Genomic DNA, 26,437 nt, shown 5'->3' on the forward strand with positions numbered 1-26,437 from the left:
AGGAATTGGAATAATTGTGCTTTATACAAAATCATAACCACCACAAAAAAAGGGCGGGCCTCATGGACTCTTGCTAATATGAAAGAAATGAATTTATCAGGTAAGTTCTTACATAAATTATGTTTTCTTTCATGTAATTAGCAAGAGTCCATGAGCTAGTGACGTATGGGATAATGATTACCCAAGATGTGGATCTTTCCACACAAGAGTCACTAGAGAGGGAGGGATAAAATAAAGACAGCCAATTCCTGCTGAAAATAATCCACACCCAAAATAAAGTTTAACGAAAAACATAAGCAGAAGATTCAGACTGAAACCGCTGCCTGAAGTACTTTTCTACCAAAAACTGCTTCAGAAGAAGAAAATACATCAAAATGGTAGAATTTAGTAAAAGTATGCAAAGAGGACCAAGTTGCTGCTTTGCAAATCTGATCAACCGAAGCTTCATTCCTAAACGCCCAGGAAGTAGAAACTGACCTAGTAGAATGAGCTGTAATTCTCTGAGGCGGAGTTTTACCCGACTCAACATAGGCAAGATGAATTAAAGATTTCAACCAAGATGCCAAAGAAATGGCAGAAGCTTTCTGGCCTTTTCTAGAACCGGAAAAGATAACAAATAGACTAGAAGTCTTTCTGAAAGATTTAGTAGCTTCAACATAATATTTCAAAGCTCTAACAACATCCAAAGAATGCAACGATTTCTCCTTAGAATTCTTAGGATTAGGACATAATGAAGGAACCACAATTTCTCTACTAATGTTGTTGGAATTCACAACTTTAGGTAAAAATTCAAAAGAAGTTCGCAACACCGCCTTATCCTGATGAAAAATCAGAAAAGGAGACTCACAAGAAAGAGCAGATAATTCAGAAACTCTTCTGGCAGAAGAGATGGCCAAAAGGAACAAAACTTTCCAAGAAAGTAATTTAATGTCCAATGAATGCATAGGTTCAAACGGAGGAGCTTGAAGAGCCCCCAGAACCAAATTCAAACTCCAAGGAGGAGAAATTGACTTAATGACAGGCTTTATACGAACCAAAGCTTGTACAAAACAATGAATATCAGGAAGAATAGCAATCTTTCTGTGAAAAAGAACAGAAAGAGCAGAGATTTGTCCTTTCAAGGAACTTGCGGACAAACCTTTATCTAAACCATCCTGAAGAAACTGTAAAATTCTCGGAATTCTGAAAGAATGCCAAGAAAAATGATGAGAAATACACCAAGAAATATAAGTCTTCCAGACTCTATAATATATCTCTCTAGATAGAGATTTACGAGCCTGTAACATAGTATTAATCACAGCGTCAGAGAAACCTCTTTGACGAAGAATCAAGCGTTCAATCTCCATACCTTTAAATTTAAGGATTTCAGATCCTGATGGAAAAAAGGACCTTGTGACAGAAGGTCTGGTCTTAACGGAAGAGTCCACGGTTGGCAAGAGGCCATCCGGACAAGATCCGCATACCAAAACCTGTGAGGCCATGCCGGAGCTACCAGCAGAACAAACGAGCATTCCTTCAGAATCTTGGAGATTACTCTTGGAAGAAGAACTAGGGGCGGAAAGATATAGGCAGGATGATACTTCCAAGGAAGTGATAATGCATCCACTGCCTCCGCCTGAGGATCCCGGGATCTGGACAGATACCTGGGAAGTTTCTTGTTTAGATGGGACGCCATCAAATCTATTTCTGGAAGTTCCCACATTTGAACGATCTGAAGAAATACCTCTGGGTGAAGAGACCATTCGCCCGGATGCAACGTTTGGCGACTGAGATAATCCGCTTCCCAATTGTCTATACCTGGGATATGAACCGCAGAGATTAGACAGGAGCTGGATTCCGCCCAAACCAAAATTCGAGATACTTCTTTCATAGCCAGAGGACTGTGAGTTCCTCCTTGATGATTGATGTATGCCACAGTTGTGACATTGTCTGTCTGAAAACAAATGAACGATTCTCTCTTCAGAAGAGGCCAAAACTGAAGAGCTCTGAAAATTGCACGGAGTTCCAAAATATTGATCGGTAATCTCACCTCCTGAGATTCCCAAACTCCTTGTGCCGTCAGAGATCCCCACACAGCTCCCCAACCTGTGAGACTTGCATCTGTTGAAATTACAGTCCAGGTCGGAAGCACAAAAGAAGCCCCCTGAATTAAACGATGGTGATCTGTCCACCACGTTAGAGAGTGTCGAACAATCGGTTTTAAAGATATTAATTGAGATATCTTTGTGTAATCCTTGCACCATTGATTCAGCATACAAAGCTGAAGAGGTCGCATGTGAAAACGAGCAAAGGGGATCGCGTCCGATGCAGCAGTCATAAGACCTAGAATTTCCATGCATAAGGCTACCGAAGGGAATGATAGTGACTGAAGGTTTCGACAAGCTGCCATCAGTTTTAGACGCCTCTTGTCTGTTAAAGACAGAGTCATGGACACTGAATCTATTTGGAAACCCAGAAAGGTTACCCTTGTCTGAGGAATCAATGAACTTTTTGGTAAATTGATCCTCCAACCATGATCTTGAAGAAACAACACAAGTCGATTCGTATGAAATTCTGCTAAATGTAAAGACTGAGCAAGTACCAAGATATCGTCCAAATAAGGAAATACCACAATACCCTGTTCTCTGATTACAGACAGAAGGGCACCGAGAACCTTTGTAAAAATTCTTGGAGCTGTAGCAAGGCCAAACGGCAGAGCCACAAACTGGTAATGCTTGTCCAGAAAAGAGAATCTCAGGAACCGATAATGATCCGGATGAATCGGAATATGCAGATATGCATCCTGTAAATCTATTGTGGACATATAATTCCCTTGCTGAACAAAAGGCAAGATAGTCCTTACAGTTACCATCTTGAACGATGGTATCCTTACATAACGATTCAATATTTTTAGATCCAGAACTGGTCTGAAGGAATTCTCCTTCTTTGGTACAATGAAGAGATTTGAATAAAACCCCATCCCCTGTTCCTGAACTGGAACTGGCATAATTACTCCAGTCAACTCTAGATCTGAAACACAATTCAGAAATGCTTGAGCTTTTACTGGATTTACTGGGACACGGGAAAGAAAAAATCTCTTTGCAGGAGGTCTCATCTTGAAACCAATTCTGTACCCTTCTGAAACAATGTTCTGAATCCAAAGATTGTGAACAGAATTGATCCAAATTTCTTTGAAAAAACGTAACCTGCCCCCTACCAGCTGAGCTGGAATGAGGGCCGCACCTTCATGTAGACTTAGAAGCAGGCTTTGCCTTTCTGGCTGGCTTGGATTTATTCCAGATTGGAGATGGTTTCCAAACTGAAACTGCTCCTGAGGATGAAGGATCAGGTTTTTGTTCTTTGTTGAAACGAAAGGAACGAAAACGATTATTAGCTCTGTTTTTACCCTTAGATTTTTTATCCTGTGGTAAAAAAGTTCCTTTCCCACCAGTAACAGTTGAAATAATAGAATCCAACTGAGAACCAAATAATTTGTTACCCTGGAAAGAAATGGAAAGTAGAGTTGATTTAGAAGCCATATCAGCATTCCAAGTCTTAAGCCATAAAGCTCTTCTAGCTAAAATAGCTAGAGACATAAACCTGACATCAACTCTGATAATATCAAAGATGGCATCACAGATAAAATTATTAGCATGCTGAAGAAGAATAATAATATCATGAGAATCATGATGTGTTACTTGTTGCGCTAAGGTTTCCAACCAAAACGTTGAAGCTGCAGCAACATCAGCCAAAGATATAGCAGGTCTAAGAAGATTACCTGAACACAGATAAGCTTTTCTTAGAAAGGACTCAATTTTCCTATCTAAAGGATCCTTAAACGAAGTACCATCTGACGTAGGAATAGTAGTACGTTTAGCAAGGGTAGAAATAGCCCCATCAACTTTAGGGATTTTGTCCCAAAATTCTAATCTTTCAGACGGCACAGGATATAATTGCTTAAAACGTTTAGAGGGAGTAAATGAATTACCCAATTTATCCCATTCTTTGGAAATTACTGCAGAAATAGCATTAGGAACAGGAAAAACTTCTGGAATAACCACAGGAGATTTAAATACCTTATCCAAACGTTTAGAATTAGTATCAAGAGGACCAGAATCCACTATTTCTAAAGCAATTAGAACTTCTTTAAGTAAAGAACGAATAAATTCCATTTTAAATAAATATGAAGATTTATCAGCATCAACCTCTGAGACAGAATCCTCTGAACCAGAAGAGTTATCAGAATCAGAATGATGATGTTCATTTAAAAATTCATCTGTAGGGAGAGAAGTTTTAAAAGATTTTTTACGTTTACTAGAAGGAGAAATAACAGACATAGCCTTCTTTATGGATTCAGAAACAAAATCTCTTATGTTATCAGGAACATTCTGCACCTTAGATGTTGAAGGAACTGCAACAGGCAATGGTACTTTACTAAAGGAAATATTATCTGCTTTAACAAGTTTGTCATGACAATCAATACAAACAACAGCTGGAGGAATAGCTACCAAAAGTTTACAGCAGATACACTTAGCTTTGGTAGATCCAGCACTAGACAGCGATTTTCCTGTAGTATCTTCTGACTCAGATGCAACGTGAGACATCTTGCAATATGTAAGAGAAAAAACAACAACATATAAAGCAAAATTGATCAAATTCCTTAAATGACAGTTTCAGGAATGGGAAAAAATGCCAAAACAAGCTTCTAGCAACCAGAAGCAATGAAAAATGAGACTTAAATAATGTGGAGACAAAAACGACGCCCATATTTTTTAGCGCCAAATAAGACGCCCACATTATTTGGCGCCTAAATGCTTTTTGGCGGCAAAAATGACGCCACATCCGGAACGCCGACATTTTTGGCGCAAAATAACGTCAAAAAATGACGCAACTTCCGGCGACACGTATGACGCCGGAAACGGAAAATAATTTTTGCGCCAAAAAAAGTCTGCGCCAAGAATGACGCAATAAAATGAAGCATTTTCAGCCCCCGCGAGCCTAACAGCCCACAGGGAAAAAAGTCAAATTTTTGAAGGAAAGAAAAAATGATTAAAACAAATGCATTATCCCAAATATGAAACTGACTGTCTAAAAAATAAGGAAAGTTGAACATTCTGAGTCAAGGCAAATAAATGTTTGAATACATATATTTAGAACTTTATAAACAAAGTGCCCAACCATAGCTTAGAGTGTCACAGAAAATAAGATTTACTTACCCCAGGACACTCATCTACATGTTTGTAGAAAGCCAAACCAGTACTGAAACGAGAATCAGCAGAGGTAATGGTATATATAAGAGTATATCGTCGATCTGAAAAGGGAGGTAAGAGATGAATCTCTACGACCGATAACAGAGAACCTATGAAATAGACCCCGTAGAAGGAGATCACTGCATTCAAATAGGCAATACTCTCCTCACATCCCTCTGACATTCACTGCACGCTGAGAGGAAAACCGGGCTCCAACTTGCTGCGGAGCGCATATCAACGTAGAATCTAGCACAAACTTACTTCACCACCTCCATCGGAGGCAAAGTTTGTAAAACTGAATTGTGGGTGTGGTGAGGGGTGTATTTATAGGCATTTTGAGGTTTGGGAAACTTTGCCCCTCCTGGTAGGAATGTATATCCCATACGTCACTAGCTCATGGACTCTTGCTAATTACATGAAAGAAATGGAGCGGTAGAACAAACAAAAAAAATCACAGAAAAGGAGAGGTACACCACTAGAAGGTGTCTTATGAGGAGATACTAAAAGGGGAATAAAAGCAAAGTAAAGAAAAAAACGGAATAAAACATACTAAAAATGTGTAAGAGAAGCAACAATAATATTTACTAAATAAAAGGAAAAACAGGCAAACAAGAAATACAAAGAAAATAAGGAGAAAATAATTAATATAACAAAATTTAATGTAAGTATATCACTGAGAAACAAATGCACACTTATCTTGTTGCTGAGCAGCAAAAGAAAGAGGAAGATGGGGTGCACATTGGTCTGTTTATGGTCAATATGGTTCATCTGATTGGTACTTTTTTACCCTGGCCTTTAACCTAGCATTCTCATTGGCTAGTTATGTAGGCTCTTTTTTCTCTGTATTAGTTGAACTCTTTATGTGATTTATGTACTTTTAAGGCTGCACACTAGTAGTGAAAGAAAGTAATGAAAAATATGAAGTCTCTGGTCTTGTAATAAAATTGACAGTATCAGAGATCCTGACCTTAATAAACTTGTCGGCTCAGCCTTTAATCAAAAGTAAAGCTAGAAAAAAAGTGAACCTAGAATCAGCAGATCAGGACATAAAATGAGAGCCAACTACCAGGTTTTACAGCAGAACTCAAGGCAGAAGCATCCAAAATGGTCGAATGCCAACAATGTTCACTATTTCCTTTCTCCAGGAACCAGAAGAAACATACAGGCCAGCCAAACACAAACGCTTTAGGTGCTTTGAGAAGTCAGAAATAAAACATAGTAGAAATATAATAAAATTATTTTTAAAAATGCAAATGAAATATAAGCGAAAAATATATGTGGAGCAGGCGCCATCATTTCACTTTCTTTCCTAACAGTTTAAAAGGCTATAAATACAAAAGGCAACATTTTTTATCATTTGAAGATGATAATTATTAAAGAACATATTTTACATTGACATAATTTTAATTCAGTATGCCGAAGGGATAGGTAAACTCATTTTTTTTTCTTTCATGATTCAGATAGAACATGCAATTTTATGCAACTTTCTAATTTACTCCTATTATCAAATTTTCTTTGTTCTCTTGATATCTTTATTTGAAAAGCAGGAATATACAGCTTAGAAGCCAGCCCATTTTTGGTTCAACACCTGGTTAGCGCTTGCTGATTGGTGGATAAATGTAGCCACCAATTAGCAATCGTTACCCATGGTACTGAATGAAAAATGGTTGAGGCATCGGTAATTCAAAGAGTTCATGGGGTTTGGGTGTTACATATGTCACAAGATATTATAGTTTAAGATGCGCAATGGTTAAATGGTAGGTTAACTTAATATAATCAATGATAGATTGTGAGGATGAGATGTTCAACAATTCTGACTGAAGGTAGAAGTTGGAGACCCTATCATATTGCTTTCATTCAAACAATAGTTCAGGGATGGCCCTTTTGAATGTTTGTAAGTGAAAATAAGATGTCATCCACATACATCTCAAATTTATGTTCAGACCTTTACACCTGTTATTTTACAGTTCAGTCGCACCTTGTGCGACAAAACCTCAATGGATAAAACAAAACGTAGTGGAGACAATGGGCAACCCTGTTGAGTTCCATTGTATATATTAAAGGAGTTAGAAAGGACTCAATTCACCCTTACTTTAGCTTGGGGACTGGAGTATAAGGAAAAGACCATGTTTAAGAAAGGAGTGCCAAAGTTAATTCTCCTCATGTTTTCACACAGGAAACACAAGTCTACCTGATGAAAGGCTTTCTCTGCGTCAGTCGAGAATAAGGCCATGGGAAGAGAATGAAGCCCTGTGTGGGCAATTAATTGCATTACATTCAAGGTATAATCTTTGGCCTCTCTTCTTTGAACAAAGCCCACCTGGTCTATAGATATAAGCTTTATGATAAATGTATTTAGTCTATTACCGAGGGCCTTCACCAGTATTTTAAAGGGACAGTCCAAAAAAAACTTTCATGATTCAGATAGAACATGCAATTTTAAACAACTTCCCAATTTACTTTTATCACCAATTTTGCTTTGTTCTCTTGGTATTCTTAGTTGAAAGCTAAACCTAGGAGGTTCATATGCTAATTTCTTAGACCTTGAAGACTGCCTCTAATCTGAATACATTTTGACCAATAGAGGGCATTACTTCACATGTTTCATATAGATAACATTGAGCTCATGCACGTAAAGTGACCTAGGAGGGAGCACTTATTGGCTAAACTGCATGTCTGTCAAAAGAACTGAAATAAGGGGGCAGTCAGCAGAGGCTTAGATACAAGATAATTACAGAGGTAAAACGTGTATTATTATAACTGTGTTGGATATGCAAAACTGGGGAATGGGTAATAAAGGGATTATCTTTCTTTTTAAACAACAAAAATTCTGGTGTTGACTGTCCCTTTAAAGTCAGTGTTCAAAAGGGAAATAGGCCTAAAATGTTCAGGTTTATCTGCCAGTTTGAAAACACCGCTATATGTGCTTCTAACATAAGGGGGCCCATTTATCAAGCTCTGGATGGAGCTTGAGGGCCCGTGTTTCTGGCGAGCCTGCAGGCTCGCCTGAAATAGCAGTTATGAAGCTCTGAGCAGACGGACAGACATCGCCGCAATTCAACCCGATCGAATACGATCGGGTTAATTGACACCCCCTGCTGGTGGCCGATTGGCCGTGAATCTGCAGGGGGCGGCGTTGCACCAGCAGCTCACAAGAGCTGCTGGTGCAATGCTGAATACGGAGGGCGTATTACTCTCCGTTTCAGCGAGGTCTGGCGGACCTAATCCGCACTGTCGGATCAGGTCCGCCAGACCTTTGATAAATATCCCCCATAGTCAGGGAGAGACTTCGAGTTCACTAAATCATTGAACATTGTGAGCTTGTGTGGTAGAAGCAAGGATTTGTAGAGTTGTAAGTTTTTTTTATTATATCTGCTACAATTCCATTTGAAACCTAGCATCATAAATAATCTGTATTTTGTATACACATTAGCAGAACATTATCCTGATATTTGGAATAACTGAATATTAAAGGGGCATTAAACACAAAACTGAAATGAACATCAGTGCATTAACAAGATACAAAGCATAACAGACTATTGGGGGCCGATTTATTAAGCAGCGTATGCTGCTCATTCAGCGCGAGCCTTCTGGCTCGCCGGAATCAGGAGTTAAGAACCGCCGCTCCTTAAATCGTCCACCACCTCTGAGGTGGCAGACTGCAATTATTCCAATCAGATACAATCAGGATGATTGACACCCCTTGCTAGCAGCCGATTGGCCAAGTATGTGCAGGGGCAGCATTGCACAAGCATTTCAAGAAATGCTTGTGCAATGATAAATGCTGACAGCGTATGCTGTCGGCATTTATCGATGTCAGGCGGACATGATTCGCTACAGGGAATCATGCCTGCCCATCATATAAATAAATCAGCCCCTTGGAGCAAACATGTTGTTTAAAATGCTGGAAAACAAACATGGAACATATGCAGATATGTTCCATTAACTCTGCACAGTAAAAGCTCCTCAAGTCTCGGTGATACTGCAATAGCTTTTACTGATACAAATTAAATGCACTGCTGTGTAATTTAGTTTTGGCTGGAATGTCCCTATAACACAATACTTGTAACAACAGTAACCTACTATTTGTGTACCTGTAATAGCAGCTCCCGGAGACGGTGTAACTGGGACTCCAGTTGCTTGTTGTGATCCTCCAGTATCTGCATGCGGGTCTCTAGACGATTCTTATGATGCCGAAGAATTCGTGCTTCGCTCAGCAACTCCTCACTCTGCACTTCACCACCACCTGAGTCTGGAGACACTTCACCCAGCACACCCCCCTCTCCAGCTTCTGCGTGCTGCCACTTTAAGCGTTTTAGTTCCCCCTGCAGGATTCTGGGTGTACATAAATGTGAGAAAATGGACAAATCCAATAAAAAAATTTTTTAATGAAAGTCAAAATATAAATTTATTCATGCTTATGAAAGGATTATTTTGCATTTAGGAGGAATTACGTATTTGTTATTTAAATACACATTAAAGAAGCATTAAAAGGGACAGTCTAGTCAAAATTAAACTTTTATGATTCAGATAGGGAATGCAATTTTAAACAACTTTCCAATTCACTTTTTAAAAAAAATCAAATTTGCCTTGTACTCTTGGTATTCTTTGTTGAAAGCTAGATAGGCTCATATGCTAATTTCTAAGCCCTTGAAGGCCACCCCTTATTTCAATGCATTTGGCAGTTTTTTACAGCTAAAGGGCATTTTTTCATGTGTACCATACAGATAACATTGTGACCAAGCCCATGGAGTTACAAATGAGAGGGCACTGATTGGCTAAATGCAAGTCTGTCAAAAGAACTGAAATAAGGGGGCAGTCTGCAAAGGCTTAGATATAAGGTAATCCCAGAGGTAAATAGTATATTAAAATAACTGTGTTGGTTATGCAAAACTGGGGAATGGGTAATAAAGGGATTGTCTTTTAGGTTTTTCAAAAGGCCCATCAAACTCAAAAAAATCTATAATACATATCAAAGAAAACTTTTTAAACATGTTAAAATATATTTTCTTCACTGGAAAAAAAGGTTAAGTTACAGCTTTTAAAATTTAATTGATTAAAAAAAAAGGAGCTTTTAAAAGAGCCTCCTAAAAAAAAAGGAAAAACTTAATAATTTCTTGTGCCCACATTTGTATTTTGCAGTATGTACAGTATGTAGTAAGTACGCTGACACAAAAATGTCCTGATTGCATGGGCTGCTGTTTTTTCTACATACATGACATTGCAGCTGGCGACATAACTTTTAAATTAGCAATAAAATGCTGGATCCTGGTCATGACACTATGAAAGTATAACATTTGCAGTAACCCAGTTCCCGAGTGCCTTATCGGAGCATTGCATCTCTGTGAAGTAGTCCAGCCCGCAAGTGCTTTAGTGCATTATATTACCTGTTCTCGTGCTCCAGGTGGGCTAGAATTTTCTCCAATTCTCCCTGTTCTTCCTCAGAATTTAAAGTCCCCACTGTTTGCAAAGTGTTGCAGGGATCTCGGTCTGTAATAGGACTGGAGTGACGAAGCAGATATTGGTCCTCATCCCTTGCAGGACAAAAAAAAACGTAATTGAATTAGTCGCTGTACCTCCAAGGAAAGGTAGCAGTCATTGACATCATTGTTTAATATGATAAGGAAACCTCACACACATTAATCTCTCAATATAACTAATAAATAATACCGCCTCTTATGGTATAAAAGTGTGAGGCTCACACACAAGATTCTAAAGAGTCAGTGAAATCTTCCATTGACTGGAAAAAATAATGTATAATATACAGGAATACTTAAAGGGACACTGAACCCAAAAAGTTTCTTTCGTGATTCAGATAGAGCATGCAATTTTAAGCAACTTTCTAATTTACTCCTATTATCAATGTTTCTTCTTTCTCTTGCTATCTTTATATGAAAAAGAAGGCATCTAAGCTTTTTTCTTGGTTCAGAACTTTGGACAGCAGTTTTTGATTGGTGGATGAATTTATCCACCAATCAGCAAGGACAACCTAGGTTGTTCACCAAAAATGGGCCGGCATCTAAACTTACATTTTTGCATTTCAAATAAAGATACCAAGAGAATAAAGAACATTTGATAATAGGAGTAAATTAGAAAGTTGCTTAAAATTGCATGCTCTATCTGAATCACAAAAGAAAAAATTTGGTTACAGTGTCCCTTTAATATATTATGAACCAGTATATCTCCTCCATACAGGGTCAGCTCCAAGGGGGGGCATTGACAGGGAATGCCCGCCCAAATGGAATGCTGTGCCCCCTCAAAAAATTGTTGTGTGATTGTATAAATAAGTGTGTCATAATTCTGGAAAGGTGGTAACCCTAGTTATGATACCAGTCACACCAAGTGGGTATTCACACGGCATATTGTGTGTGTATCACGTTCTCAGTGAAATGATGCTGACCTTTTACAAGCAACACACAGAAACTGTTCCCTGCACAATGTGTGCAAACCAGACTCTTACAGGGAGACTGTATAGAATAAATCTCTTACACGCAATGCACCTTCTCCTAGGGTAGCTATGACACCAGCCCTGAACTGTAAACATTCTCAAAAAAACTTTGTAAACTCAATGGGAACAGTTCATAAATGACACCAGCAACCAGTGTACATATCATTCATGGTGTTGGTGTCCCATTATAGTGTGTATATAGCAGTCACACGCAGTAGGTGTTCCCAGCATAGCAAGTCTATCTATACCAATCACACACAGTGGGTGGTTCCTTATACAATGCCAACCTCTTGTCCAGCCCATATGCGTGTCGTGCTCAAGTTACAGTCCAATGCCTGCACTGGGCCAGCAAAACGAGCAGTAGGGGAAGGAGCCCTTCTCATCTGACTGATTCTGACACCAGCAGAACACTAACTAAGGGAATGCTTCCACTTTACATAAACATGGCGGCCCTCAGAGGTGCACACCGATTGCTGTACCACAGTAAGTCCCAAGCTTTTCTATTTACCATATTATACAGTGCTAACCGAGCTTTGACCCTGCTCTGTGCCCGTATTATATATGCATTCGCTCTGAGCCTGTGACTGGCATAGCGGGTCACTCACGACCTTGTACAGGCAAAGCGTGTGGTTTCCTGATGCTAATATATCTTCACGTCACGCATATTTTATGTTGTTTACTAACATTACCAGCTGATTACATTAACCAGTAGTTTACTCTCTATTTGCATTTGCTTGATATATCCTCTATACTAGTCTCAGTGCAGTATGGATTAAAAGTGCTTCTGTCAGATGCTTCTGTTGCGGGTGTATTTGAGTAGAAACACTGATCACTCTGAGCGGTAATTGCACTGTCAGTGTAGCCTTATTTTATTCATCTTGTAAGGGATGTCCCCTCACTCGGCTCCCCCATTTCATTAGTTCTGGAGTCTGCCTACATTTCGAATAGATTACACCATACATACGTTTACTGGCATTATACTTGTAATGTGTTTTTATATAGAATTACTGACTATATTTATCGTCTGTCTGATGGGGATAGTGGCCATATTCCTGCTATCTGTATGTTATTTCCTAGATGTTAATATCTGGAAGTGTCTTTAATCTTTTCTAAAGTTCTCTAATGTGGGTGTGTTATGTCTTATTGGCTTCCTCCATTTTTCCTGTTGTCTTTCTCAGTTACCTGACTTTTAAGTCTATTTACACTTCTTGATTTCTTCCTTTGGCTCTGACTAACTCCTTGGCTTTAATACTAAAACGGACTTCAGATACTTTTTCCATTGAAAACACATTTTTGCCATTTCTTGTTAATTAGTTCAAATGTTTATTAACACAAACACGCAAGCCTAAAGCTGGAATGAATCAAAAGTTAAAATGAGGAGGTGTGAAAACTGCTGGGTGGAATCATCACAAACTGGAAAGCTCTCCTAAATAGGAAGAAAACATGATACCACTGGCAAGATTACATATGCGGGGCAAGCTTCAGCGCAACTGTTGAAACCCGCGCTGCCCGTAATTTCACCTTGCACATCGGAGTTGCACATATAGGGTGCCGGCAGTTCATAAAGTGCCGTAAGGCAGATAAACTAGGGATGTACAGAAATGTGCGTAAATACAAATTTCTCGAGTCGCCAGTGACTTATGGCACTTTAGAAACTGCCGACGCCTAAGAAAATAAAAAAAATATCAAATCTCCTGTAAAAGTCTAACCCGCCTCCCAAAAATAAACCTGACACATAAAACCCCTATATCCGCCATCAAACCCACATTGGAAATAATAATAAAAGTATTAACCCCCTAAACCGACAACCCCCCACAACGCAAAATGCCTAATTAAACTATTAACCCCTAATCCGTGATTCACACACATCGCAATCTACCTAATAAAAGTATTAACCCCTAAATCCGCCAAACTCAACATCACAAACTATCTAATAAATGTATTAACGCCTAATCTGCCATTCATCCACATCGCAAAGTCCCTATTAAAACTATTAACCCCAATCTGCCATTAACCCACATTGCAAAGTACCTATTACAACTATTAACCCCTAATCCACCATTAACCCACATCTCAACAAACCTTATAAAACTATTAACCCCTAATCCGCCAAACTCCCACAAAGCAAGTACCCTAATTAACCTATTAACCCCTAATCCCACAAACCCCCACAACACAAATAACTAATTAAATTAATAAACCCCCTTACCTAACACCCCCTAAATTAACCCCAATTAATTTAAATAAAAAAGCTAACATTACTTAAAAATAAAAAAACTATGATTAAACTAATCTAACATTACATAAAATAATAAGCCAAATTATCACAAATAAAAAAAATAAACCTAATCCCTATGAAAATAAAAAAGCCCCCTAATCTAATTCTAAACTACCAATAGCCCTTAAAATGGCTTTTTGTAGGGCATTGCCCTAAGTTAAACAGCTATTTACCTTAAAAAACAATAAGTCCCCCTCTAACAATAAAACCCCCACACCCCCCAAAATAAAAAAAACTAACACTTAAAAATAATTCAGCTCTTTTACTGCCCTTAAAAGGGCATTCAGCTCATTTAAGAGTGCCCAATAAATCCCTAATCTAAAAAAAAAAAAACTAAATCTAAACCCAAAATAGGTACTCAATGTTCGTGAAGTCCGGCGGAGTAGGTCCTGTTCCAGGCGGTGGTGAAGTCTTCTTCCAAGCGGCCAACATCTTCTTCCAAGCGGGGACCACTTCCTTCTTCATCCAGGACCAAGCCGGAGCGGAGATGAGCGCAGAGCAGGACCGGCGACCGCGAAGCCATGGAGCGTGAAGGATCCTTTTCGTATAATCGCCCCATACACTGAATAGTGAATTCAAGTTACGCGTTTAAATATGGCTTCCCTTGCATTCCTTTTGGCTGATTTGATTCTTCAAATTCAAATCAGCCAATAGGATGAGAGCTACTGAAATCCTGATTTGAACAAGAAGATGTTGGCCGCTTGGAAGAAGACTTCACCGCTGCCTGGAACATAACCTTCTCCGTCGGACTTCAGGAACAGTGAGTACCTATCTGGGGGTTAGATTTAGGCGTTTTTTTTTTTTTGTTTTTTTTTTTTAAATTAGTGATTTATTGGGCACTCTTAAAAGAGCTGAATGCCCTATTAAGGGCAATGTCCATACAAATGCCCCTTTAGGGGCAATGGGTAGTTTAGGATTTTTTAGTGTTAGGTTTTTTTTATTTTGGGGGGTGGGGGTGTTTTACTGTTAAAGGGGGGACTTAATGCTTTTTTAAGGTAAAAGAGCTGTTTAACTTAGGGTAATGCCCTACAAAAAGCCCTTTTAAGGGCTATTGGTAGTTTAGCATTAGATTAGGGGGTGTTTTTATTTTGGGAGGGCTTTTTTATTTTCATAGAGATTAGGTTTAATTTTTTTATTTTTGATTATTTGGTTTATTATTTTATGTAATGTTAGACTTTTTTATTTTTGTAATCTTAGATTAGTTTATTCTTAGTTTTTTATTTTTAAGTAATGTTAGCTTTTTTATTTAAATTGTAACTATTTTTTTTAATTTAGGTAATTGGGGTTAATTTAGGGGGTGTTAGGTTAGGGGGCTTAGTAATTTAGTTATTTGCGTTGTGGGGGTTTGGCAGATTAGGGGTTAATAGATTTATTAGGATTATTGCGTTGTGGGGGTTTGGCAGATTAGGGGTTAATAGTTTTATTAGGTTTATTGCGATGTGGGTTAATGGCGGATTAGGGGTTAATAGTTTTATTAGGTTTATTGAGTTGTGGGTTAATAGCGGATTAGGGGTTAATACATTTATTAGGTTTATTGCGATGTGGGGGTTGGTGTATTAGGGGTTAATATACTTTATTAGTTATTGTGGTGGGGGATTGCGGTTGACAGGTAGATAAATATTGCGCATGCGTTAGTTACTATTTTCAGGGAGTTACGGTGCTCACATGCTCAGCGCAAGGCTTGCTACGCCTGCCTATGTGTGGCGAGGTGAAAATGGAGTAAATTTTTTCCATTTTCGCAGCGTAAGTCCTTATGCTGAATATGTGATACCGGTTTGCGACATGGTTCTATCTTAGCTTATGGGAGTAAAAATAGCGGTCGACGGGTGAAATATATGCACCGCATTTATATGCGGCACCGTATATGTGATACCAAAACTGTGTAAAAACCGGCATCACCAACTTTTGCAGGCGACACCGCATATGTAATCTTGCCCCACATGCCCAGCAACAGAACAAATTAGAAAAAAAGTTCTAGGGCGAGAGATTACTTACAGACTGTCATCAGGAGAGAGGCTGTCTGTGAAGAAAGAGCAATTCTGGTTTTCCATCTCAGCAAGTCTGAAGAGAAAAGGGTACATACAAGATGTAAAAATTATTTTCATCCCACCTGTCATAAGCAGAGATACTGACAGATCTTCGTCACACATACAGAGTGAGGCCAACTTCATACACATCAGCAATGATAGACCTCCTCAATATACTCAGTACAGCTTTGTGATTCACTTAATGTACACAATAATAGTTCAGATCTATCTCATACCCCCCTTACACACCTGCTTGCAAAGTGTTCTATTCTTGAATGAGTATCTGCATGTGGGAGCATAGGTGAGGAGACTGGTCTGAAAGATATAGAGTAACCAAGTTAGTTCAAAGCATTTTAAAATGGCATCTAAAATAACCCGATATTCTCTGGATTGTTAAATAATTAACAGAACCAAAAGGATAAGTGTGCTTCTTACACAGAGAAAAGTACAATATCATAAGTTATGGAACTCTTATTTCTGATAGGATAACACTGTACCTGAAACAAGTAATAAGGCAATATAAAGGAGTTAGGGTTGCCACCTCCGCCATGTCTAAGCAGACAGTTATTTGTTATACATGCTGCAGGGTGTGCAGGGAGGAATAGGAATATGTGCATGTTAGTCCCTGCATGCCCTGCATGTCTACCTCATAACTGTCCAGGAAAACATGGCAGAGATGGCAACCCTAATAGGACCAACCTTCTCATAGTATCTCACACACAGAAACCTATAATATGAAATTACTATTATAATATTTCCTTCTAATGGGTTAAGAGAGTTTCTCACACACAATACAGGGAGTGCAGAATTATTAGGCAAGTTGTATTTTTGAGGATTAATTTTATTATTGAACAACAACCATGTTCTCAATGAACCCAAAAAACTCATTAATATCAAAGCTGAATAGTTTTGGAAGTAGTTTTTAGTTTGTTTTTAGTTTTAGCTATTTTAGGGGGATATCTGTGTGTGCAGGTGACTATTACTGTGCATAATTATTAGGCAACTTAACAAAAAACAAATATATACCCATTTCAATTATTTATTTTTACCAGTGAAACCAATATAACATCTCAACATTCACAAATATACATTTCTGACATTCAAAAACAAAACAAAAACAAATCATTGACCAATATAGCCACCTTTCTTTGCAAGGACACTCAAAAGCCTGCCATCCATGGATTCTGTCAGTGTTTTGATCTGTTCACCATCAACATTGCGTGCAGCAGCAACCACAGCCTCCCAGACACTGTTCAGAGAGGTGTACTGTTTTCCCTCCTTGTAAATCTCACATTTGATGATGGACCACAGGTTCTCAATGGGGTTCAGATCAGGTGAACAAGGAGGCCATGTCATTTGATTTTCTTCTTTTATACCCTTTCTTGCCAGCCACGCTGTGGAGTACTTGGACGCGTGTGATGGAGCATTGTCCTGCATGAAAAACAGAATTTATGTTTACCTGATAAATTTCTTTCTCCAACGGTGTGTCCGGTCCACGGCGTCATCCTTACTTGTGGGATATTCTCTTCCCCAACAGGAAATGGCAAAGAGCCCAGCAAAGCTGGTCACATGATCCCTCCTAGGCTCCGCCTACCCCAGTCATTCGACCGACGTTAAGGAGGAATATTTGCATAGGAGAAACCATATGGTACCGTGGTGACTGTAGTTAAAGAAAATAAATTATCAGACCTGATTAAAAAACCAGGGCGGGCCGTGGACCGGACACACCGTTGGAGAAAGAAATTTATCAGGTAAACATAAATTCTGTTTTCTCCAACATAGGTGTGTCCGGTCCACGGCGTCATCCTTACTTGTGGGAACCAATACCAAAGCTTTAGGACACGGATGAAGGGAGGGAGCAAATCAGGTCACCTAAATGGAAGGCACCACGGCTTGCAAAACCTTTCTCCCAAAAATAGCCTCAGAAGAAGCAAAAGTATCAAACTTGTAAAATTTGGTAAAAGTGTGCAGTGAAGACCAAGTCGCTGCCCTACATATCTGATCAACAGAAGCCTCGTTCTTGAAGGCCCATGTGGAAGCCACAGCCCTAGTGGAATGAGCTGTGATTCTTTCGGGAGGCTGCCGTCCGGCAGTCTCGTAAGCCAATCTGATGATGCTTTTAATCCAAAAAGAGAGAGAGGTAGAAGTTGCTTTTTGACCTCTCCTTTTACCTGAATAAACAACAAACAAGGAAGATGTTTGTCTAAAATCCTTTGTAGCATCTAAATAGAATTTTAGAGCGCGAACAACATCCAAATTGTGCAACAAACGTTCCTTCTTTGAAACTGGTTTTGGACACAGAGAAGGTACGATAATCTCCTGGTTAATGTTTTTGTTAGAAACAACTTTTGGAAGAAAACCAGGTTTAGTACGTAAAACCACCTTATCTGCATGGAACACCAGATAAGGAGGAGAACACTGCAGAGCAGATAATTCTGAGACTCTTCTAGCAGAAGAAATCGCAACTAAAAACAAAACTTTCCAAGATAATAACTTAATATCAACGGAATGTAAGGGTTCAAACGGAACCCCCTGAAGAACTGAAAGAACTAAATTGAGACTCCAAGGAGGAGTCAAAGGTTTGTAAACAGGCTTGATTCTAACCAGAGCCTGAACAAAGGCTTGAACATCTGGCACAGCTGCCAGCTTTTTGTGAAGTAATACCGACAAGGCAGAAATCTGTCCCTTCAGGGAACTAGCAGATAATCCTTTTTCCAATCCTTCTTGAAGGAAGGATAGAATCCTAGGAATCTTAACCTTGTCCCAAGGGAATCCTTTAGATTCACACCAACAGATATATTTTTTCCAAATTTTGTGGTAAATCTTTCTAGTTACAGGCTTTCTGGCCTGAACAAGAGTATCGATAACAGAATCTGAGAATCCTCGCTTCGATAAAATCAAGCGTTCAATCTCCAAGCAGTCAGCTGGAGTGAAACCAGATTCGGATGTTCGAACGGACCCTGAACAAGAAGGTCTCGTCTCAAAGGTAGCTTCCAAGGTGGAGCCGATGACATATTCACCAGATCTGCATACCAAGTCCTGCGTGGCCACGCAGGAGCTATCAAGATCACCGACGCCCTCTCCTGATTGATCCTGGCTACCAGCCTGGGGATGAGAGGAAATGGCGGGAACACATAAGCTAGTTTGAAGGTCCAAGGTGCTACTAGTGCATCCACTAGAGCCGCCTTGGGATCCCTGGATCTGGCCCCGTAGCAAGGAACTTTGAAGTTCTGACGAGAGGCCATCAGATCCATGTCTGGAATGCCCCACAGGTGAGTGACTTGGGCAAAGATTTCCGGATGGAGTTCCCACTCCCCCGGATGCAATGTCTGACGACTCAGAAAATCCGCTTCCCAATTTTCCACTCCTGGGATGTGGATAGCAGACAGGTGGCAGGAGTGAGACTCCGCCCATAGAATGATTTTGGTCACTTCTTCCATCGCTAGGGAACTCCTTGTTCCCCCCTGATGGTTGATGTACGCAACAGTTGTCATGTTGTCTGATTGAAACCGTATGAACTTGGTCCTCGCTAGCCGAGGCCAGGCCTTGAGAGCATTGAATATCGCTCTTAGTTCCAGAATATTTATCGGTAGAAGAGATTCTTCCCGAGACCAAAGACCCTGAGCTTTCAGGGATCCCCAGACCGCGCCCCAGCCCATCAGACTGGCGTCGGTCGTGACAATGACCCACTCTGGTCTGCGGAACGTCATCCCTTGAGACAGATTGTCCAGGGACAGCCACCAACGGAGTGAGTCTCTGGTCCTCTGATTTACTTGTATCTTCGGAGACAAGTCTGTATAGTCCCCATTCCACTGACTGAGCATGCACAGTTGTAATGGTCTTAGATGAATGCGCGCAAAAGGAACTATGTCCATCGCCGCTACCATCAACCCGATCACTTCCATGCACTGAGCTATGGAAGGAAGAGGAACGGAATGAAGTATCCGACAAGAGTCTAGAAGTTTTGTTTTTCTGGCCTCTGTTAGAAAGATCCTCATTTCTAAAGAGTCTATAATTGTTCCCAAGAAGGGAACCCTTGTTGACGGGGATAGAGAACTCTTTTCCACGTTCACTTTCCAGCCGTGAGATCTGAGAAAGGCCAGGACAATGTCCGTGTGAGCCTTTGCTTGAGGAAGTGACGACGCTTGAATCAGAATGTCGTCCAGGTAAGGTACTACTGCAATGCCCCTTGGTCTTAGCACCGCTAGAAGGGAGCCTAGTACCTTTGTGAAAATCCTTGGAGCAGTGGCTAATCCGAAAGGAAGCGCCACGAACTGGTAATGTTTGTCCAGGAATGCAAACCTTAGGAACCGATGATGTTCCTTGTGGATAGGAATATGTAGATACGCATCCTTTAAATCCACCGTGGTCATAAATTGACCCTCCTGGATGGAAGGAAGAATAGTTCGAATGGTTTCCATCTTGAAAGATGGAACCTTGAGAAACTTGTTTAAGATCTTGAGATCTAAGATTGGTCTGAACGTTCCCTCTTTTTTGGGAACTATGAACAGATTGGAGTAGAACCCCATCCCTTGTTCTCTTAGTGGAACAGGATGAATCACTCCCATTTTTAACAGGTCTTCTACACAATGTAAGAACGCCTGTCTTTTTATGTGGTCTGAAGACAACTGAGACCTGTGGAACCTCCCCCTTGGGGGAAGTCCCTTGAATTCCAGAAGATAACCCTGGGAGACTATTTCTAGCGCCCAAGGATCCAGAACATCTCTTGCCCAAGCCTGAGCGAAGAGAGAGAGTCTGCCCCCCACCAGATCCGGTCCCGGATCGGGGGCCAATATTTCATGCTGTCTTGGTAGCAGTGGCAGGCTTCTTGGCCTGCTTTCCCTTGTTCCAGCCTTGCATTGGTCTCCAAGCTGGCTTGGCTTGAGAAGTATTACCCTCTTGCTTAGAGGACGTAGCCCTTTGGGCTGGTCCGTTTTTACGAAAGGGACGAAAATTAGGTCTATTTTTCGCCTTGAAAGGCCGATCCTGAGGAAGGGCGTGGCCCTTACCCCCAGTGATATCCGAGATAATCTCTTTCAAGTCAGGGCCAAACAGCGTTTTCCCCTTGAAAGGAATGTTTAGTAGCTTGTTCTTGGAAGACGCGTCAGCCGACCAAGATTTCAACCAAAGCGCTCTGCGCGCCACAATAGCAAACCCAGAATTCTTAGCCGCTAACCTAGCCAATTGCAAAGTGGCGTCTAGGGTGAAAGAATTAGCCAATTTGAGAGCATTGATTCTGTCCATAATCTCCTCATAAGGAGGAGAATCACTATCGAGCGCCTTTATCAGTTCATCAAACCAGAAACATGCGGCTGTAGTGATAGGGACAATGCATGAAATTGGTTGTAGAAGGTAACCCTGCTGAACAAACATCTTTTTAAGCAAACCTTCTAATTTTTTATCCATAGGATCTTTGAAAGCGCAACTATCCTCTATGGGTATAGTGGTGCGTTTGTTTAAAGTAGAAACCGCTCCCTCGACCTTGGGGACTGTCTGCCATAAGTCCTTTCTGGGGTCGACCATAGGAAACAATTTTTTAAATATGGGGGGAGGGACGAAAGGAATACCGGGCCTTTCCCATTCTTTATTAACAATGTCCGCCACCCGCTTGGGTATAGGAAAAGCTTCTGGGAGCTCCGGCACCTCTAGGAACTTGTCCATTTTACATAGTTTCTCTGGGATGACCAACTTTTCACAATCATCCAGAGTGGATAATACCTCCTTAAGCAGAATGCGGAGATGTTCCAACTTAAATTTAAATGCAATTACATCAGGTTCAGCCTGTTGAGAAATGTTCCCTGAATCAGTAATTTCTCCCTCAGACAAAACCTCCCTGGCCCCCTCAGATTGGGTTAGGGGCCCTTCAGAGATATTAATATCAGCGTCGTCATGCTCTTCAGTAACTAAAACAGAGCAGCCACGCTTACGCTGACAAGGGTTCATTTTGGCTAAAATGTTTTTGACAGAATTATCCATTACAGCCGTTAATTGTTGCATAGTAAGCAGTATTGGCGCGCTAGATGTACTAGGGGCCTCCTGAGTGGGCAAGACTCGTGTAGACGAAGGAGGGAATGATGCAGTACCATGCTTACTCCCCTCACTTGAGGAATCATCTTGGGCATCATTGTCATTATCACATAAATCACATTTATTTAAATGAACAGGAATTCTGGCTTCCCCACATTCAGAACACAGTCTATCTGGTAGTTCAGACATGTTAAACAGGCATAAACTTGATAATAAAGTACAAAAAACGTTTTAAAATAAAACCGTTACTGTCACTTTAAATTTTAAACTGAACACACTTTATTACTGCAATTGCGAAAAAACATGAAGGAATTGTACAAAATTCACCAAATTTTCACCACAGTGTCTTAAAGCCTTAAAAGTATTGCACCCCAAATTTGGAAGCTTTAACCCTTAAAATAACGGAACCGGAGCCGTTTTAACACTTTAACCCCTTTACAGTCCCTGGTATCTGCTTTGCTGAGACCCAACCAAGCCCAAAGGGGAATACGATACCAAATGACGCCTTCAGAAAGTCTTTTCTAAGTATCAGAGCTCCTCTCACATGCGACTGCATGCCATGCCTCTCAAAAACAAGTGCGCCACACCGGCGCGAAAATGAGGCTCTGCTTATGCTTTGGGAAAGCCCCAGAGAAATAAGGTGTCTAATACAGTGCCTGCCGATATTATAATATCAATAAAACCCAGATAAAATGATTCCTCAAAGCTAAATATGTTTTAAAACTGAATCGATTTAGCCCAGAAAAGTCTACAATCTTAATAAGCCCTTGTGAAGCCCTTATTTACCATCGTAATAAACATGGCTTACCGGATCCCATAGGGAAAAATGACAGCTTCCAGCATTACATCGTCTTGTTAGAATGTGTCATACCTCAAGCAGCAAGAGACTGCACACTGTTCCCCCAACTGAAGTTAATTGCTCTCAACAGTCCTGTGTGGAACAGCCATGGATTTTAGTTACGGTGCTAAAATCATTTTCCTCATACAAACAGAAATCTTCATCTCTTTTCTGTTTCTGAGTAAATAGTACATACCAGCACTATTTTAAAATAACAAACTCTTGATTGAATAATAAAAACTAAAAAACTCTAAGCCATCTCCGTGGAGATGTTGCCTGTACAACGGCAAAGAGAATGACTGGGGTAGGCGGAGCCTAGGAGGGATCATGTGACCAGCTTTGCTGGGCTCTTTGCCATTTCCTGTTGGGGAAGAGAATATCCCACAAGTAAGGATGACGCCGTGGACCGGACACACCTATGTTGGAGAAATCATGTTTTTCTTGAAGGATGCAGACTTCTTCCTGTACCACTGCTTGAAGAAGGTGTCTTCCAGAAACTTGCAGTAGGACTGGGAGTTGAGCTTGACTCCATCCTCAACCCGAAAAGGCCCCACAAGCTCATCTTTGATGATATCAGCCCAAACCAGTACTCCACCTCCACCTTGCTGGCGTCTGAGTCGGACTGGAGCTCTCTGCCCTTTACCAATCCAGCCACGGGCCCATCCATCTGGCCCATCAAGACTCACTCTCATTTCATCAGTCCATAAAACCTTAGAAAAATCAGTCTTGAGATATTTCTTGGCCCAGTCTTGACGTTTCAGCTTGTGTGTCTTGTTCAGTGGTGGTCGTCTTTCAGCCTTTCTTACCTTGGCCATGTCTCTGAGTATTGCACACCTTGTGCTTTTGGGCACTCCAGTGATGTTGCAGCTCTGAAATATGGCCAAACTGGTGGCAAGTGGCATCTTGGCAGCTGCACGCTTGACTTTTCTCAGTTCATGGGCAGTTATTTTGCGCCTTGGTTTTTCCACACGCTTCTTGCGACCCTGTTGACTATTTTGAATGAAACGCTTGATTGTTCGATGATCACGCTTCAGAAGCTTTGCAATTTTAAGAGTGCTGCATCCCTCAGCAAGATATCTCACTATTTTTGACTTTTCTGAGCCTGTCAAGTCCTTCTTTTGACCCATTTTGCCAAAAGAAAGGAAGTTGCCTAATAATTATGCACACCTGATATAGGGTGTTGATGTCATTAGACCACACCCCTTCTCATTACAGAGATGCACATCACCTAATATGCTTAATTGGTAGTAGGCTTTCGAGCCTATACAGCTTGGAGTAAGACAACATGCATAAAGAGGATGATGTGGTCAAAATACTAATTTGCCTAATAATTCTGCACTCCCTGTATAATTTAATATAATTAGGTCAGTGATTTTTTTCCTTTATAAACAGTTACACCTCTAATTAACAGAGTATTATAGTTAGGATACCATAATATTATATGGGCAACAGATTATACATGGAGAAATCATATAATATAATTACAACATAGGCTCACGTATCAGTGACTTCGGCCTCCAGCACAGACTGGACAGGGAGGTAACCTCGCTGCGGGTGTTTGCTGAAATACTGACGAGTCCGGAACTTATTTTTAAGGGTGGTAGCAAAATCCCTCACTTTCTCTCCAGAAGTTGTCTAAAAAAAATAAGAAAGAACATGAAATCTGTCCATTCTCACCCAGACTGAAACAGGCAGGAGAATTCATGTGCTAGAGATCTCAGGCTTGTTGAGCAAAAGCTCTCTGGTCTGGCGAGATGATCTAAGCAGTCTCATCAGTACTGCAAGGTCCCTAAAATAATTTTAGAAATGCAAATTTTAGATTGAGAGGCATTAATGCCACTATGCAAGTTTCTGGGTGTGGAGGAGGGACTCATACCTTACAATACAAGTTGTAAAAAAATCCAAGTATTTTACGTAATTTCTCTCCATGCCAGCAAGTTCTACATCATCAGGCTCATAAATACCACACCCCGGGCCCCCACACACAAGCTACAGTGTATGATTTCCTAAAAACAAAACTATGCTGATTTAGAACCTAGATTTGGACTCAGTTCAACAGCTTTGTCTGTAATCCTGAATTATGCCCCTCTATTTCTAAACCAATATTTACTACTAGTGGTCACTACTAATACTAGAACACCTGACTTAATGATGGGAGAGTTATATGTGTGCTTATAATTAACACAATTTAAAGCCTTGTGTAGATGCAAATGCATTACATTAGCAGAACATTGTAATACTGTGCAGATATTACCATGATGCTACTTTACACAACTGTTTTATTGCATCAGGCTTTTTATTAGGCCATGAGTGATTGAAACATCACCATAAAGTTGAAAGCTATTGTCTAATAACCTATAGCTTATAAGTATGACTTAGCTAATTTATCTGCAGCAGTAGATCATTAAAATCATTACATCTTTTGTCTTTCTTGAATGAAGATGAAACAGCTTTATGTTGTTGTTGTTTTCATTTGTTTTTTAATCACAGCATAAAGGTAAAGGGAAATAAACCCAACAATGTTTCTTTGGGATTCAGATGGTTTAAACAACTTTCTAATTTACTTCTAGTATCAAATTTGCTTCATTTTCTAGTTACTCTTTAATGAAGGAGCAGCAATGTACTGCTGGGAGCTAGCTGAACACATCCAGCGAACCATTGACAAGAGGCATATATGTGCAGCCACCAATTAGCAGCTAGCTCTCAGTAATGCATTGCAGCTCTTAAAGGGACAGTATACTATAAAATAGTTTTTCCCTTAATGTGTTTCCAATTATTTTTTTACCAGCTGCAGAGTATAAAATGTATGAGATTTGTTTTTTAAAGGGACACTGAACCCAATTTTTTTCTTTCGTTATTCAGATAGAGCATGAAATTTTAAGCAACTTTCTAATTTACTCCTATTATCAAATTTTCTTTATTCTCTTGGTATCTTTATTTGAAATGCAAGAATATAAGTTTAGATGCCGGCCCATTTTTGGTGAACAAACTGGGTTGCCCTTGCTGATTGGTGGATAAATTCATCCACCAATAAAAAAAAGTGCTGGCCAGAGGTCTGAACCAAGAAAAAAGCTTAGATATCTTCTTTTTCAAATAAAGATAGCAAGAGAATGAAGAAAAATTGATAATAGGAATAAATTAGAAAGTTGCTTAAAATTGCATGCTCTATCTGAATCATGAAAGAAAAAAATGTGGGTTCAGTGTCCCTTTAAGGCTTATTTGTGTATATGAATTAGCTGATTATGTGTTTTTAAGCCACAACCTAATAAAATGGGTTGAGCTTGTAGTTATAATCAGATCTCATTACTTTATCACATTGTGTACATATACCTGCTTATTTATCTTATATCTGTCCATAAATCAAAGACCAATACTTGGAGAGAACAATGGAAAAACAGAATTTATGCTTACCTGATAAATTACTTTCTCCAACGGTGTGTCCGGTCCACGGATTCTCTTCCCCAACAGGAAATGGCAAAGAGTCCCAGCAAAGCTGGTCACATGATCCCTCCTAGGCTCCGCCCACCCCAGTCATTCGACCGACGGACAGGAGGAAATATATATAGGAGAAATCATATGATACCGTGGTGA

At 40.0% G+C, this 26,437-nt stretch overlaps 1 protein-coding gene across 2 annotated transcripts in view; it reads right to left on the minus strand.

The window, feature by feature from the left end:
• The window catches only part of DRP2 (dystrophin related protein 2), a 168,116-nt gene that overhangs the window by 53,454 nt on the left and 88,225 nt on the right, over positions 1-26,437 (minus strand). For both annotated transcript variants that reach the window (XM_053698952.1, XM_053698953.1), the window contains exons 16-20: positions 24,345-24,481; positions 16,231-16,296; positions 15,950-16,015; positions 10,616-10,762; positions 9,323-9,563 (exon numbers count right to left, since the gene is read on the minus strand). In XM_053698952.1, coding sequence (XP_053554927.1) covers positions 9,323-9,563; positions 10,616-10,762; positions 15,950-16,015; positions 16,231-16,296; positions 24,345-24,481 — 657 coding nt within the window. The remainder of the gene's footprint in view (positions 1-9,322; positions 9,564-10,615; positions 10,763-15,949; positions 16,016-16,230; positions 16,297-24,344; positions 24,482-26,437) is intronic.

The sequence above is a fragment of the Bombina bombina genome, chromosome 1 (assembly GCF_027579735.1).
Source record: "Bombina bombina isolate aBomBom1 chromosome 1, aBomBom1.pri, whole genome shotgun sequence".
NCBI lineage: Eukaryota > Metazoa > Chordata > Amphibia > Anura > Bombinatoridae > Bombina > Bombina bombina.